The 17963-nt window shown below is 36.3% G+C and overlaps 1 protein-coding gene across 1 annotated transcript; it reads left to right on the top strand.

Moving 5' to 3' along the window:
- Positions 1-1038: 1038 nt before the first annotated feature.
- Positions 1039-17933, top strand: LOC111434086 (protein NAP1). The gene is made up of 24 exons (XM_023071383.1): positions 1039-1336; positions 1853-2290; positions 2395-2469; positions 2715-2795; positions 5627-5707; positions 5860-5942; positions 6314-6398; positions 7614-7739; positions 7856-7963; positions 9337-9381; positions 9468-9610; positions 10334-10466; positions 10554-10664; positions 10744-10822; positions 11366-11559; positions 11975-12120; positions 12783-12864; positions 12992-13102; positions 14282-14407; positions 14492-14631; positions 14770-14866; positions 15733-16724; positions 16897-17109; positions 17308-17933. Exons 2-24 carry the CDS (start codon positions 1880-1882, stop codon positions 17798-17800), a joined length of 4155 nt encoding a protein of 1384 aa, XP_022927151.1. The 5' UTR covers positions 1039-1336; positions 1853-1879; the 3' UTR covers positions 17801-17933.
- The last annotated feature ends 30 nt before the right edge of the window (positions 17934-17963 follow it).

Here is a 17963-nt window from a genome sequence, read left to right as displayed (position 1 = left end):
ACGAGACATAATTAGCTGTTCATATACCGACATACAAATAATAATAAAACATATATCATTTAACTTTGTAAATTTTTATAATTTGAAATTCGAAAAATAACGACAATTTAAGTATAACTCAGTAGATACCATACCAACTATTATTTTAAATGATTTAATTTAAACTAAAAGAAATTAAAATTATTTATTTGATATGAAATACAAATATTTTGTAATTAAAAATTTATTTACTTTTTTATTGGTATTTTAATTACAAGATTTCCAAAATGTACACCTATTTTAATACCACTTCGTAATAACTCTATTGAATACTCGACTCGTGTTTTATTCTAATATATCACGATGTTATATTAATTTATCATGTAACGTCACGTTACTATATAAAAGATTATACTACTTACTACACAAGCTTCTATATGCACGTAATTTAGCCATACCATTAATATCAAAGCTTCATTTAAAAAAAAAAAAATACTTAAAATTAAAACTCGATAACTAGATTTAAATAATTAAAATAAACAAAATTCAGCGATAATTAACATTAGAGATGTCCATTTAATCTATTATAAACATGGTAAAAAAAAACTTCATTTTAACGGGAAACAAGTGAAGGAGTAGAAATAAATTTCTCCTAGTTGGACGAGATTACACTTTTCGTCCTCGCCTTTATTCCCGCCCTCGCCCAACCTCAATTTTTATATATATTAAAACTAACACAAAATTAATTAGTATATATTTATTTAATATTTTACTTCTTTGGGTAATTAAATAAACAAGTAAATAATAAATTAGGTCGGATATTATATTATATTTTTACTAATTTTTAAATAAAAAATTGTTTGAATGAATATATATATTTAAAAAAAATATATTTAAAAATAGAAAAGGAAGAATTTCGCTTATTTCACTTCAATTTTATTAGACTATATTTATTACGCAATTCATACGTAGCTGTGTCCGATATTCACATCACTTATATTTTCCCCATAAAATAAAAAAAGAGAAAAATAAAAAATAAAAAAATAAAAAAATAAAACAATTTTCAGAGTAGAGAGTATAAACAAAGATTTCTAAAATTGAAGGGTGAAGAACTGGAGATGGTGGAGTTGAGAGGACTGTGGAGATTTACATCTTTAGCTCAATAGAAATTCCAGGAGAATCAGGCGACCACGAGATTGACTTGAAAAGGGGAAGGGAAAAGGAACGGATTCTTCAACTCTTCGTCATCTCCAGCTTCATTTCACTGTAATTTTTCTCTTTTCTTTTTCTTCCATCAACTACTGAACTGGATCTGAGCTCAGCTTTATGCTTACTTGAGCTACTCGAGATTATCGAGGTATGTCCCGCTCTGTTTTGCTGTTGTGTTGTCTGGTTTGGTTGCGTAATGCGTCTTAAAATTGGGAGAGAAATGTGGTTGTTTTTCGCAATTTAATTCGACTTGAGCACTGTTGGGAGGGAGGTTCTTGTAGCCTTTAAAGTGTTTTCATGGAATTCAAAATTGAGATGAAATTATTGGAGGCAGTGCGCGAAACAAAGCTTTGTTTTTACAGAATTTTGAAGAGAGGAAGGATTTTGTGTAAGAACATGGAATTTGGTCGGGCTGTTTTAGCTGCTTAGGTTGAATTTGCTACATGTCGTTTAGTTTTTGATGTGTTGGTAGCTTCCTTCCCCTGGATGAAGTCTTGTCACTCACTGTTGACCCGTGGAGCTGGAATAATGAACACAAAGCAATTAGATGCTATGCAATTAGTGCTGTGGAATTAATCTCTTTTCTCCTTCCATGATTTATTTCTAGTCTTCACAGAATGATCGTTGAATTTTGTTGTTATACTTTATATTGCTGAAATTGCAGATTTTCTAGCGTTCGCGTTATTAATCAATGGCGAAATCGAGACAGCGCTATTCAGTTCAGGATCCATCTCTATCACCCACCAATAATAGAACAAGGGAGGATGACCAATCGAGATGGACCGAGTACTTAGGGCCAGATATGGCTTCTCCGGTTGCAGCTCGGAGCACTAGGAATACTGCCCATGATGGCCAGAATCCTATTTCAGTTGGGTCCCTTAAGGGTTTGAATGTTCAGTGGGTCTACCAGCTTATTGAAGTTGCAGATGGTCTTATGGCTAAAATGTATAGGCTGAACCAAATCTTAGACTATCCTGATCCAATTGCTCATGTATTTTCTGAAGCATTTTGGAAATCAGGAGTTTTCCCTAACCATCCACGGATTTGCATATTGCTCTCGAAAAAATTCCCCGAACATTTTAGCAAATTACAACTTGAGCGTGTAAGATTTCATTTGTATTTGTCGGGCACATATGTTTCGTATCACTCCTTTTTATATGTACAGTACTAATTAACTTAAGATGCTGTTGGAAAATATTGGCTCAGGTTGATAAAATTGCTCTGGATGCTATCAATGATAGTGCAGAACTTCATATTCAAAGTCTGGAACCGTGGGTTCAGGTAGGACTTGATAGATCTTTAACCAGCTTTTATCGAATATTTGCACGTTCAAATTAATATACTGGCAGCTGTGTTTGTTTAGCTCTTTATACTCTCAACATTCGTGACTTCACAACAAGTAACCACAATCTAAAATAGAGTTTGCAAGTTGGTTGCTGTGCCATTTCGAATGTTTACTTTTCTTTTCCTCAATTAGATTTCAAGCATATACTATAAATTGTAACAGTTTCCTTTTTCTTTAACAGCTGCTACTTGATTTGATGGCATTTCGAGAACAGGCTCTGCGACTTATACTGGACATCAGTAGTACGGTCATAACTTTATTGGTGAGTCTTAGCAATAGTCATTTTAATATGTAGAAGACGTCAGCCAGCAAGAATGATATTTATACGAAGTTTTGTTTGCAACTTGTTTTACTTTTGTGTTAAAAAGACCTTGAAACCAACATACGCATGTAGTAGAAGGCTCTTTTATAGTTTCACAAGGGGAAAGGAAGAAAAAAGAAAAAAATCTGGGACCCAATCCTAACCTTTCCCTTGGTAATTGAATTATGTTTTTTCTAGATCGTCACCGGCCAAATTAGGAGATGGATTTATGAGTCTCCCATTATGCCCTCCCCAAGAAAGTTCCTCGTCACTTGTTCTGGAATCTTAGCCACCTCTATAGGCATCTTAGAAATATACAAAATGGACTAAATTATGAAAAATACCCTGAACTTTACCTTTAGTTTCAATAATGTCTTTGTTTTTTCTAAAATTTGTAATATTACTCGCGACTTTCAAGAATACCATTGGAGTTGAAATTTTACCATTGGAGTTGGAATTTATTAGAATGTTGGATGAAAATTGGGACTTGGAAGCAGTGGCTTGAAATGGAAATTAGGACTTGGACATCGCCACATTGTTCCAAGTCACCACCACACCTGCTCTAGGTCCCAATTCTTATTGAACATTCTATCAAATTTTGACGTTTTTTATATCCTTGAGTTATTGAATTTCTACTCCAAGGGTAATTTTGAAATGTTTATGAAAGATCAAGGATAATATTACAATTTTTGAAAGAATTGAGATATTTTTTGTGAGATCCCACAATCCCACATTGGTTGGGGAGGAGAATGAAACACCCTTTATAAAGGTGTGGAAATGTTTCCCTAATAGACGCGTTTTAAAGCCTTGAGGGAAAGCCCGAAAGGGAAAGCCCAAAGAGGACAATGTCTGCTAGCAGTGGGTATGGGCTGTTACAAATGGTATCAGAGAGGCGATGTGTTAGCGAGGAGGTTGTTCCCCGAAGGGGGGTAGACACGAGGCGGTGTCCCAGTAAGGACGCTAGCCCTATAGGGGGGTGGATTTGGCGGGGGTCCCACATCGATTAGAGAAAGGAATGAGTGCCAGCGAGGACGCTGGGCCCTGAAGGGGGGTGGACTGTGAGATCCCACAATCCCACATTGGTTGGGGAAGAGAACGAAACACTCTTTATAAGGGTGTGAAAACCTTTCCCTAGCAACGTGTTTTAAAGCCTTGAGGGGAAAGCCCAAAGAGGACAATATTTGCTAACGGTGAGCTTGGGCTGTTACATTTTTTTAAACAAATGATAAAGTTTACGAGTATGTTTCGTAATTTGGCCAACAAAATATATTGGTGAACTATCAAGTACAGAGTGGACAAGAGTACTTTCCCATTCCTTGGATTTGGGTCATGAAAGCTGATATTGTTGGTCAACGGCGTTGGCTGTTATTTCATCCATATCCATATATTTTTTTTCCTCCCTTTCAACTTCTACTCAATCTTTTGATTGTAAGGATCAACATGTTACCAAGCCAACCATTAGCGTCGAAAGTGGGATACTGCGAATATATGGTTTCAAATTAAAAGGGAATAGGACTCATTTAAACTTTGTGTCTAAAATAAAATTGAAAAATGATATGAAGAGTAGTTCTTTCCAATCGATTGACCTTGAACTTTTTTAATTTCCTCATTCAAATTTTGTGGCTAGCTGAGGATAGCTTTGGTACGATCATTTATCGAAAAGAAACACGAATGTCTGACAGCCTTAGTCCTTTGGGTGAAGCCATAGGAAGTTCAACTAGAACCCATATTCTCAAACTTTCTTCCTAATCTTTTCATTTGTATTTGTATCGAATCTAAGTATATATAGAGTTATTTCCTTTAAAAGAAAAGAGTTATAGACAGACAAATGCAATTGAGAGGTAACGCTCTCTATGAAGGATAGAGAAATCAAATTCAAAACTATTGCTGCTAGTGTCAATTAAAAGAAGTAGCAGTTACAAAAATTCTAGTTATTACTACCGTGGGAGGCCTAGTGCTCATTGGGGCAAGTAAAAATGAAAGAGGGACTTTAGAGAAATGAGTTTAAGCCCCATGGTGGACCTACGCAGGATATTACATTGTGATTCCTAACAACACATCTTCAGCATCCCTTTTACCCCTATAAAAATAGTTATCTTTTAAGTCCACTGAATTTCTTAATGAACTACAAAGCTTGAGACAACATGATTTTGTGGTTGAACATGGTCCTCGCCTTGCGATGGGAGTTTAAATTAAAAATATTAAACCACCAATCAACCCAAAAACTTGTGGTTTATTGTAAATTTAATTATATCAATACTTTTAACACTCCCCTTCACTTGTGGGCTTGTAAATTTATAGAAAGCCCGGCAAATGTAAATCAATATTAATTGTATAGGAAATGACATTACAGGGGTTCAATCACATGACCTTCTGCTTTGATATTACGTAAAATTACTGATCAACCTAAAAGTTTAAGCTGTGGGTTATGGTAAATTTAATTATACCAATACTTTAACAAAAAGTACCTTGAAGATAAGTTAGGTGTACAGAGGTCATATGTTCTTTTAAGATTTGAGATAGGATATTTTGTAAACCTTGGAGAGCTTTCTCTAACTTGAAAAGAATTATTCACCGTCAAACAGTTGACTTGAGCTTATTTTTCCTAAATAATTAATTGGAGAGCTTTCTTGTAGCCGCTAAAGCTTGATATCGCTGAATGAATAAATAAAGCATGGTACTTGCAGTGTTGTCACTTTATGATTATACTTTCCTGGTGTACTTATTATTAAAAATAACAGTGGCAATGATTCTGTATATTATCTCTAATAACTTGTGACAGTATTTTGCAGCCCCATCAAAACTCAGTCATTCTGCATGCTTTTATGGATCTCTTTTGTTCGTTCGTCCGTGTTAACTTGTTTGCTCATAAGGCAAGTCAACTAAAAAATTTGTTGTTTTTGGTATTTTCCCCTTGTGTTTCAATTTCATTAATCTAAGAGCTTATCAACTATACATGTTGGCAACACCCCCATTTTTGTTGACATGTTAATTTTTTATTTTGCTGATAATGGATTCATGACAGTTGCCAAGAAAAATGATGCTTCAGATTTATAACCTCTTGCACGCCATGACAAGAAATGACCGAGACTGTGATTTTTATCATCGGTATGAAGTATAGTTATTTCTTAAGTTCTACCTCAGCCTGTCACTGTTTGTATTTTCAGAGAGATAAAAAAATTATATTCTATATTTAACTGCATTATTTTGGCACGTTTGGATGAAAAACAAACTTACATTTATTTACAAGTTTGAGGATTACCATGACGTTTAGCTGAAGAGTTATTTTGGACTCACCCTATTTTCAGTATCCAGTCATTTAGGTACTCGTTTTTACTGTTAGCCATTTTCTTAGCCAAAATAATGATTGGTGATACTAGACTTATTTTCATCATGATCTCTAACTCATAGTTTCAAAGAAAATCTTCAACTTAGACTAACAAATTATTCATTTTATGTTTCTTTTTTATGAGTTACAGGCTGGTTCAATTCATTGACTCATATGATCCACCGTTGAAAGGACTACAAGAAGATCTAAATTTTGTCAGCCCACGTATTGGAGAGGTTAACGTCACTTTTATCTTAATGAAAGCAATTTACAAAATGGCCCTTCTTTTTTGGGCATAATGATAAACAAAAGTTATAGGTTAAATTATAATTTTAAGTTTGGTCTATTTAACAATTGTGTATAATGGGTCCTGGATTTGGATTTGTTGTCTATTAAGTTTCTAATCTTTTATTGTCATGTCTAATAGGCAGAATGTTTAGTTATGTTTTTAATAGGTCTCTAAATTTTTTATTTTGTGTCTAACAAATTCATGATTTACGAGAAACTTCTTAAAGTTTAGGGGCTTTTAGACACATAATTCAAAGTTAAAAGGATTCCTTAGGTAGTTCTTAAAGCTTAGGGACCTATTAGACACAATATTAAAAATTTAGGGACCTTTCTTCCTAATTTTCGTGGGTGTCTGGGGTAACTTGAAGATACTTTGACTAATCTTATGGGGCAACTACTTGCCCTAATATATTTGGTTGTGAAGAGAATTCATAGGGTATTAAATTCTAGAAGTGATCACCATGACTTCAATCCATTATCTCTAAGCCATTCCTTTAGTATTTGCTTGGCCATTATTGATCACTAGGTTAACCTAATAGTTAAAAGTTTTGATACATATTAAACAGTTTTTAAAATTTAGAGTCTTATTAAATACGATCATCAAAGTTGTGAAACCAAGCTTGTAACTTACCCAAAATTCTATATATAAAATGCTGAGAAAGATGATAATGGTCAAACATATAGTAGACATCATACCAAGCAAACTAAAGAAAGGAAAGATACATTTTCTTAGTCAATGAGGTATGAGAAATAGTTCCCTTCGGTCCTAAAAAATTTTTAGTTTAACCCTAGAAGATTTGAAAAAGCTCTAAGATGGCCCCTGAAAATGGTGTTATAAATTCTTGCAGCCAAGCTTTAATAGTAGTCTAAATGTACAGAATAACAAGCTTTAATAGTAGTCTAGACTGGAACAAGTTTTTCTCCGCTTTTCTTCTATAATTTTGAGGAGATTGCACTAAATGGCTTATACTAAATGTATCTAAATAAATGTCATGATTTAGTTTTACTGAACTTATTTCTTGCATCTATGGAACCATAATTTGATTCGTTGAATAAGTATGACTGGTTTTGATGCTTTCTTCTTCTCTGTTCATTTCTGTATAGAATGTAAAGTTTGTAACTTGTGAAGAGTTGTTAATGCAATCTTTACTTGGCCATTTTAGGTCTTAGAGGCAGTGGGTCCTATTATTTTTCTGTCGACGGATACAAGAAAACTTAGAAATGAAGGATTTTTAAGCCCATATCACCCTCGATATCCAGACATACTCACAAACTCCGCTCATCCAATGGTAAACCTCTCTTCGGAGGATCTTTCTATATCATCCTACTGTTAATTAGGAAAATTTTGAAGTATTCTTTTGTTTATTGCATACTCTTCTAATTTGTTCCACCACTTTATGTGCAGAGAGCACAAGATCTTGCAAATGTAACCTCTTATCGGGAGTGGGTATTGTTTGGGTATCTTGTTTGCCCTGATGAGCTGCTTCGTGTAACCAGCATTGACATTGCTCTGGTACTTGCCTCTATATTATGAGTTCTTTCCTTCTAGCTGAAATTTTCCTTGTGAACTAAAAGTATCTTCATGTCCCACTCCTACCTATCCTAGTTGATATTTTTGGTTCATGCATCATCTAGGTACTAATGTGATGTCATCTCCGTTTACTTATATTCGAGTAAATTTACTGGATCAAACTTTACAATTTTTGGTACTATTATATAAAATCCTCCTTTTAGTGGCTTGGACCCTCTGTTGTTGTCAGTGGGCAAAAACTTGTATACAGTAAATTATCTAATATTTTTTCACAAAAAAAAGAAAAAAGAAAAAAGAAAAAAAAGAAGGTATCGTGGTCTTGGAGATGCATGGGGGACTCATTTCATAAAGGTACTGTTAACAGAAATATAATGAGACTAATACTCTTATTTCAGAGAAAGCTAATATTCTGGAAGTCCCTAGGTAGGTATCAATTTTTTTTAAGAAAAAAGAAATAAGAACTTTTTCATCGACACATCAATTAGTTTCAAATTTGAGTCCATATGATTTTTGCATGTCTTGGTCAAAAGGTTGAAAAGTTTTCTGCTTCGATATCCTCATATCTCAAGCTACTTTTACCAATACTGGACAAATCATTGACCCTATTTGTGGCCAAGAAAGCAGTTGATGGGTGGTGATGGAGTCTTGGAAAAACAAAGGAAGAGTTAGTCTTCCAATTAGTCCACATAAATTCCACAAGAATGAGGTAGGTTTGGAGTTTTGGATTCTTTGGAAATGGTGGATGTTGGGTTGTATTTTTCATCTTAGATTTTTTTTGTTGCCATTGATGGGAAACCAAAAGGAGTTCTTTCCTTATAGGACGTGGATTAAAAAATATGCATGTCCCTAATAACCATTAGATATAATTTTGAGGTACTTTTACAGTTTCTCTCTCGAACACTGTGGCCTCCTGAAGTAATTTCTCCTAGAAAAGGACTTCACTTTTGTTAGATCTTGGTAGAAGGAAGCAAATGAAATGAAGATAAACCTTGTGCTGTGATTCAGAAGTCGGTATTTCTTGTCTTAATGGCATCCTATCCCTGCTTTGTTTGTAATAGTGGAAAGCCCCAGCATTCTGATGGAGTTTATCAACCTGTGGAAAAATATCTGTTTCCTGATTATTCCGACATATTGATGAGTCTCAAATATTGTAGTGCTTTGTTAGCTTCTTGGTATTAGCTATGTGAGATGTTTTCACCATCTTCTTATTATAGTTCTGTCCTTGTCTTCCCTCCCTTTTTGTTACTTGCTTTTTTCTTCTCTATAGAATTATTTTCACTTTAGTTGGCTATATTTATCATAATTTCTTATGGATTTTTTTCTCTTCTCTCTCATCCTCCATCCTGACATTTCAGGTCGTACTGAAGGAAAATTTAATTCTTTCTTTATTTCGAGATGAGGTGAGATAGAACAACCTTTAGAAGCCCTTATTTGAAATAGTTTTTTATTCATTTCTGGTCTCATCGCTGCTTCTATTGACATGTAGTTCATACATCTACATGAGGATTATCAATTATATGTTTTACCAAGAGTATTAGAATCAAAGAAGATGGCTAAATCTGGGCGTACAAAGCAGAAAGAAGCGGATCTGGAGTATAGTGTTGCCAAGCAGGTTGAAAAAATGATCAGGTAAAAAGAAAGTCTCATATTTTCTTCTGTTTCACCACGTAATCATCCATTTATCTTTTTAAATTCTATGTTTTTTACTAGGACATGAGAATCACGTTGGTTGGAAGGGATATCATTATCAGTCAATACCTGCAGTTTTCCTTTTCAAGAAAACGCTTTTTGTATATCTGATCACGTGCATTAGTTGTACTCTGCAGAGCTTATTATGTGCATGATACATGTTAAGAAGTTCAAGCAAAGTTCCTCGGAGGGTTGTAATAAGAATTCCCCTAGTATGTGGTATTGATTAATAAGCAAACCTCCGACTCAAGTTTGGATAATGTGGTTCGCTTGATGGTTCTGGATAGGAAATAGGTAGTATAAAGCCTAGCATATTAAACTTTGTTAGAATGTGTAGAAGTTAACGTTAGGGAATCAATTTGTGTGTGTTTTATAGGTTTCAGGTGAGTGTTTTGTTTGATCAATAGTAAGTCTTATTCAGGTAGGTTAAAAAAAAAAGAAGTAAATCTTATTCAGAGGTCCATTCTTGATGGCAAATCTGAAAACCCTAAAACTTTTTCAAAAATAAAATAAAATTTTAGTTGTACTGAAAAGTTTCCCTGATCTTGTCTTCATAAATTTCTTGATGAGTTTTGACCTGATTTTGTGTGTATTTTCTTCTTTTACCTTCTCCCTCCCCCTTTCATGAAGCTTATAATGCAATAAATTTGCTGTGCATTACAGTGAGATCCAGGAACAAGCAATAGTGGCTTGTGATGCCATACATCATGAGAGGAGAATATTTCTTAAGCAAGAGATTGGAAGAATGGTGATATTCTTCTCTGATCAGCCGAGTTTATTGGCCCCTAATATTCAGGTATTCTTCTCCCTTTTTGTGTAAGAATTACCCTTTACTTGATGCATGACCTTTTAAATGTTTCCCTAATATCAAAATTTATGACAGATGGTGTATTCTGCATTGGCTTTAGCACAATCTGAAGTGACCTGGTATTTTCAACATGTGGGAATCGCATCCTCAAAATCCAAAGCCGCCAGGATTATACCAGTGGACATAGTAAAGTGCTTCCACCCTGTAAAACTCCTCTACCAAAATGTTGAGGAAGTGTTTGATTTCAACTAAATTTTGTTTGCAGGATCCTAGCGACCCAACTATTGGATTCCTGATAGATGGAATGGATCGCCTTTGTTGTTTAGTGCGCAAGTACATTGCAGGTGGGGTCAATGCATCTGAAACAACTATTTAAGTCACAGATTATTGTGAATAAAATAAAATGTATTACTCTGACATAACATGTACAAAATGTGGCTGTTGTGGTTGATTGATTTTCGTATTGTCCATAAATAAATGTTAAGAATGAATAAACAGCTTATGCTTTTGGGACGAGTGACATTTGAACGTGGTATTGATTGTATCACAACCGATCAAACATGTTTCTTACATTTTTTGTTTAAGGCTTGGGTGATATCAGAGTCAGGTACCGGGTGGTGTGCCAGTAAGGATGCCAGCCCTCAAGGGGGGTGGATTGTGAGATCTCACATCGGTTGGAGAGGGGAACAAAGCATTTAAGGGTGTGTGTGGAAACCTCTCCCTAGCAGACGCGTTTTAAAACCGTGAGGCTGACGGCGATACGTAATGGGCAAAAGCGGACAATATCTGCTAGCAGTGGGCTTGGGCTGTTACAAAAAGAGCTACCAATAGTATCAGTGCTCCAATATAGAATTTTTTTTGACAAAATTTTATGTGTTTGTGTGCAGCAATTCGAGGTTATGCATTATCATATCTTTCTTCCTGCGCTGGTAGAATCCGGTTTTTGTTGGGCACTCCTGGGATGGTGGCTCTTGACTTAGATGCCAGTCTAAAGGGACTTCTCCATCAAATTGTTTCTCACCTTGAAAGCATACCTAAACCACAGGGTGAAAACATATCCACACTCACATGCGATCTCTCAGTAAGCAATCTTGGAAAGACCATCTGAACTTTATTCGTACATATCATAGTAATCATAAACAAAGATGCAGTTTCTGGACATTCATTTTTTTTAGTATTACAAGCCTTATTCAAGTTAATGATCATGCTTAAAAACTGAAGTGAGTGTTTATATTTTGGTTGATTGTTTGGCAAGTGTATTGTGTTAATAGCATAATCGGAAGGATCATTTTCAGCCTGTTCCAAAAAAGTCTGCGAAGCCTCAATAGCAGCTCTCCTTGAATGTTCTAAAGAAAAAGTAAAGAAAAGAATAACTTTAAAGAAGCTAATAATTATAACCATTCAAATGTTATATTTTACTTTGAAGAATTGTTACATTCCTTGTTTAATATCTTATATGTTAGCAGATTTTAATTAGTAGTTGTCTCCATTTATAGGATTTTCGGAAGGATTGGCTGTCAGTACTGATGATTGTCACATCATCCCGGTCTTCTATTAACATTCGACACTTGGAGAAGGCAACCGTTTCCACTGGGAAAGAGGGCTTATTATCAGAAGGAAATGCTGCATATAATTGGTCCAGGTTCTTTATCTACCTATAACTGTGTTTCATTGATCAAAATTCTATTGAATGTTTTGAGTAATCTATATTTGATTTGTTAAAGTTTTGCATGACAGTATCCTTCTTAAGAGTATCTTATCGGTAATATTTAATCTTCATTCTGAAAAAATGGAGGTATACTTAAAAGCTAAAAGTATTAACATATCCTATTTTATGCATTCTTTAATGAGGTTCAATGGTAAGTTGGTGAAAGAGAATACAACAATAATTATGTCTAAAAATCTGAATAATGGAAAAATGGTCTTGTATGATCATGAACAATGGAAGACTCTAAAGATCCTTGTTCATAGAGACCAATTGACTCGACCTTACTTTAACAGGATATGTATTATAGGTTGCACAATTGTGTCCTCGAGTTCCAAAGAATTCCATCTGCTATAGATTTTTTATTTTTTTATTATTACGTTAACATAAATTCCAAGGCATACTAAATGGCAAAAAACCCTCTAGGGTATAAGTGCAAAGCGCAAGGAAACCAGGTCGTTTTTAGGCATCCAATAGAAAATGTAGATATTATGTATATGTAAGGATTAATAAAAATTTTAAAAAAAGATGTGTTGAAGAACAAATATTCAACCACTTGTAGCACAATATATTGACTTTCATTTTCTGTATTATTTCAGATGTGTTGACGAGCTAGAATACCAATTATCAAAGCACGGAAGTCTTAGAAAGCTTTACTTCTACCACCAGCACCTTACAGCAGTGAGTTCTTGTTTTCAAGAACTGCATGGTTCTAATTACCTATATATTTGCAGTTGTGTTTTCAATATTATGATTAATTTGTAAATGCACTGATAATGTGCATTAATATGCCTCTGTTTTTCGAAAGGTCTTCAGAAATACGATGTTTGGACCTGAAGGACGACCTCAACATTGCTGTGCATGGCTCGGCATCGCCAGTAGTTTTCCCGAGTGTGCTTCACCAATTGTCCCAGAGGAGGTAATTTTTCAACACATCTTTTTATAAATCCTTCCTTGTGGGATTAGAGCGGTCATTGGCAGTTTTCCCCTGTATTTTAGGGTATTCGGGCTCGAGAGGAATAGTAAATTTTTTAGAGGTTGAGAGGTTATAAAGTGGTTTCAGCTCCCTTTGTGGGGGTTGTTTTCTGACATGCCCTTGCATATTCTTTCATTTTGTTTAATATAAGCTTGGGTTCTCACTTTTACAATATGCCAAATGATATAAACATCAAATTTGTAGCATATAAACCGAAGTCGAGTCCCTTAACTTGGTGGGAACCAGCTTTATGATTACGAAGGACGAATGAGCAAGCCAATTATGTACATGGCTTAATATTATGTTCTAAAGGAAAGATTTCACCAACTAATTAGGCCCAGCCTTCACTAGAGTTAGATTTCATGCTATTTATACAATTTTTTGTTGAGGATTGTTGGGAGAGGAGTCCCACATTGGCTAGTTACGGAGTTGGTCGTGGGTTTATAAGTAAGGAATACATCTCCATGGTATGAGGCCTTTTGGGGAAGCCCAAAAGCAAATCCACGAGAGCTTATTCTCAAAGTGGACCATATTATACCATTGTGGAGAGTCGTGATTCCTAACATGGTATTAGAGTCATACCCTTAACTTAGTCATGTCAATAGAATCCTCAAATGTCGAACAAAGAAGTTGTAAGCCTCAAAGGTGTAGTCAAAAGTGACTCAAGTGTCGAGTAAAGGGTGTACTTTGTTCGAGGACTCCAGAGAAGGAGTCGAGCCTTGATTACGGGGAGGCTGTTCGAGGGCTCCATAGGCCTTAGGGGAGGCTCTATAGTGTGCGTTGTTCAAGGGGAGGATTGTTGAGGATATATGGTAAAAGTTAATGTATATCACTGATTTACAATCTTGTGAAGAACCAACTAAAGGTTTGTTGGATTTGAGGTTAGTGTTGATATCTTAAAAGTGGAGAATCAATGTGAGAAATGAGACTTTTTGGATTATTCCTCATTTCCTGACGGATATCTAGTGACATCTAGTAGTGGTGATGGGATGGACCTCGTTATGATTATTATGTCGGGTTTTTGATGTGGTTCAAGTTCATATCCGCCTACTATTACATTTCCTTATCGAACAGTCGATCAAATATTTCGAAGAAGCATTTGTGATTTGAAGTTCATGGCAGGTCACTAAAATTGGCAGGGACGCCGTACTTTATGTAGAATCTCTAATCGAGTCTATTATGGGTGGTTTGGAGGGATTGATTAATATCCTCGACTCAGAAGGAGGATCTGGTGCGCTAGAGATTCAGGTAATTTTATATTGCAATATTTAACACTTGAAACACTTGAGGCACTATTCAACACTCGAGGCTAATGCTTTTAAGAAATTTCAGCTTCTACCAGAGCAAGCAGCTTCTTTTCTAAATTATGCTGCGAGAGCTTCAATTCCTTTGTCTAAATCTCCAAAAGGAGCAGCTGGTTTTCCCTTACCTGGCTATGAAAGCTATCCTGAAAATAATGGTTCAATAAAAATGTAAGCTGTTTTTCTTAATTATAACTTTGTTTCATTCCCGCATTTTAAGATTTTCAAGGAATGGAGGCTTTAAAAAATATTCTAGACTTGTTAGAACTCGAGTAAATGAAGTCGGTCTTCAAAAATTTCCTCTGACAGGCTTGAAGCTGCAATGCAAAGGTTGACCAATCTATGCTCTGTTCTGAATGATATGGAGCCTATATGTGTTCTAAATCACGTTTTTGTTCTGAGGGAGGTATGATATGATTACTTTTCACATTTTTTTCGTTTTCGTTGTCTATCCTTCCAGTCCTTTATGATTTGGGATTAATGTCACAATTCCACGAGCATTTAAAATCAGTTCCATGCTTCTTTATACCCTCTTTATGAGAAAGCAGCCATACAAGAGAAGGTTTTTCTTTGTGTTTGACAATGATATTAACAAGTTTTCTTAAATCTCACGTCGATTAGAGAGAGGAACGAGTGCTAGCGAGCACGCTGAGCCTCAAAGGGGGTGGATTGTGAGATCCCACATTGATTGGAAGGGGAACGAGTGCCAGCAAGAACGCTGAGCCTTGAAGGGGGTGGATCGTGAGATCCCACGTCAGTTGGGGAGGAGAAAGAAAACATTTTTTATAAGGGTGTGGAAACCATTTGTAATAGCCCAAGCCCACCGCTAATAGATGTTGTCCTCTTTGGGCTTTTCCTTTTGGGCTTCCCCTCAAGGTTTTTAAAACGCATTTGATAGGGAGAGATTTCTACACCCTTATAAAGAATGTTTCGTTCTCCTCCTCAACCGTTGTGAGATCTCACAATCCATCCCCCTTGAGAGCCTAGCATCCTTGCTGGCGCTCGTTCTCCTCTCCAATTGATGTGGGATCTCACATTTCTTTTCTAGCATAATTGGGCAAATTGAACGAGACGACTTTTTCTAGTATATGGGAAAAAGAACAAAACGATTTTATTAATATTCTAGCCCATGTCCTACCTGGTATTATCCTTTCTTTAAATGTTGCTTCCTTTGTCTCGTAAACAATGACAACTTTGATGGTTCTTTTAGAATCGTGCATCATGAGAGAGAATCATGTGATTTCATGATAGCTAATAAGCTATTTGTTGCAGTATATGAGAGAATGCATCCTTGGCAACTTCAGGAGGAGGTTACTTGCTGTAATAAAAACCGAGAATGACCTTCAACGACCTTCTATTTTAGAATCTCTGATTCGTCGGCATATCAGTATTGTCCATCTTGCAGAGCAGCACATTAGCATGGACCTTACCCAGGGAATACGAGATGTTTTGCTTGCGGAGGCGTGCTCGGGTCCAGTTTCATCTTTGCATTCATTTGAGAAGCCAGCAGAGCAACAAACAGGATCAGCAACTGAAGCTGTCTGTAACTGGTACATTGAAAACATAATCAAGGATACTTCAGGTGCTGGAATTCTTTTTGCTCCACTTCACAAATGCTTCAAGAGTACAAGGCCTGTGGGTGGATATTTTGCTGACTCTGTCACAGACGCCAGAGAACTACAAGCCTTTGTTCGGATATTTGGTGGCTATGGAGTGGATAAGTTAGAGCGTATGCTAAAGGAACATACAGCTGCACTTCTAAACTGCATCGACACATCATTAAGGTCTAACCGTGAGGCGCTAGAGTCAGTCGCCAGCAGTCTGCATTCTGGCGACCGAATTGAAAGAGATGCATCCATTAAGCAAATTGTAGACATGGAGACGGTAATTGGATTCTGTATTCAAGCAGGTCTAGCTCTGGCTTTTGATCAGAACTTAGCTGAAGCAGCTGGAACTGTTCTTGAAGATAGTGCACCCTTGATTTATTCGTTGTTAGCTGGATTCGTTAAACATATACCCGACGCATTACCCGAAAGGAAAGATATTAGGAGGATGAGAGAAGTGGCTAACAGTGTTGCAGTAATCTCTGATCATGATACGCAGTGGATAAGATCGATTTTGGAAGATGTCGGGGGTGCAAATGATGGTTCATGGGCTTTGTTACCATACTTATTTGCCTCCTTCATGACTTCTAATATTTGGAATTCGACTGCCTTCAATGTCGATACGGGAGGTTTCAACAATAATATCCATTGCCTAGCAAGGTGAAATGGCACATTTGTTAATCTTACGATAACTGTTTCTGAGTTCTAACACGCTTGAATTTTGGTTGAATACGTCTTCATTTGTAGCGTTGTCTTTCTCCTTCCATATTAGCCTTACGGTCGGTCTGGATTCTTTTTATCTCTTGCTATACTCAACTAAATCTGGTTGCAGGTGCATCACTGCAGTGATTGCTGGAAGTGAGTACATGAGATTGGATCGTGAACACGAGCAGAGGCAGCCTTTTCCAAATGGTCATGCTGGTGGAACGTTGAATTCCGAGGCCGACGGTCTTACATCAGTTGAAGCAAGCATAAAGTCAACAATGCAGCTCTTTGTAAAACTTGCTGCTGGAATTATCTTAGATTCATGGAGTGAAGCTAACAGGTAATCTAATTTTGCATATAAATTTCTTAGTTTATATTCTGCGTGCAACTCGAAACTGTTTGTTTGAATGTTAAAAACCTGCTCGAGTTGAAGCCTTAAGTTTTCTCCATATTCGTCTGCTCAATAGAATGTCAAACGTTTTTGGTATCGTTAATCGGCATACTATGTAGGACAGGTACTAACTTCTTTTTCCAACAGATCTCATCTTGTAGCACAGCTTATCTTTCTTGATCAACTATGTGAGGTCTCACCTTACCTTCCAAGAAGCTCTTTGGAGCCTTATGTTCCTTATGCCATTCTACGTTCAATATATAGCCAATACTATGCCAATTCGCCAGGGGCATTAGCACTCCTCAGTGCATCCCCACGTTACTCGCCCGTTGTGTCGCTAACTCATGCATCCCCTGCACCACGCCAGCCTCGTGGCGATGCTACTCCTCAGTATGGAAGCAGTGATTTGAGTTACTTTAAGGGATCAATGATGCATAGTCAGGGCTCTATCCATGATCATGATAGCGGAAGCTCAAGGAGCATCGAAACCAAACACCGAAACGCCCGTCGTTCAGGCCCTTTGGATTACAGTTCCAGCCGCAAAGTAAAACATGTTGAAGGCTCGACTTCAGGCGGCTCAGGTCCTAGCCCCCTTCCAAGGTTTGCTGTCTCAAGATCTGGACCGCTAGCATACAAGTAAAACTTCTCTTTGTTCCATGTTCTTCTTCTGCCATTGTAATTTGTATGAATTTTGTTAAAAATGTACGTGAAATTGCTTCAAGTTCCATGATAGAACAAAAATCAATCAAATGAAGTAGTAGTTCCTTAGATCTGACTATTGTGATTATTAGCTCAGATTTGGC

The sequence above is a fragment of the Cucurbita moschata genome, unplaced genomic scaffold, assembly GCF_002738365.1.
Source record: "Cucurbita moschata cultivar Rifu unplaced genomic scaffold, Cmos_1.0 Cmo_Scf00044, whole genome shotgun sequence".
Lineage (NCBI taxonomy): Eukaryota > Viridiplantae > Streptophyta > Magnoliopsida > Cucurbitales > Cucurbitaceae > Cucurbita > Cucurbita moschata.
Note: the sequence above shows the minus strand (reverse complement) of the source record. Positions and strands in the feature narration are given on the sequence as shown.

What these genes read in the sequence shown, in the direction of transcription:
- LOC111434086 (XM_023071383.1), top strand. Translation starts at nt 1,880, where the DNA reads ATGGCGAAATCGAGACAGCGCTATTCAGTTCAGGATCCATCTCTATCA. An exon ending in CAAACTCCGCTCATCCAATG is followed by an intron (nt 7,740 to 7,855) that starts GTAAACCTCTCT and finishes CTTTATGTGCAG; the next exon opens with AGAGCACAAGATCTTGCAAA. An exon ending in TCATGGAGTGAAGCTAACAG is followed by an intron (nt 17,110 to 17,307) that starts GTAATCTAATTT and finishes TTTTTCCAACAG; the next exon opens with ATCTCATCTTGTAGCACAGC.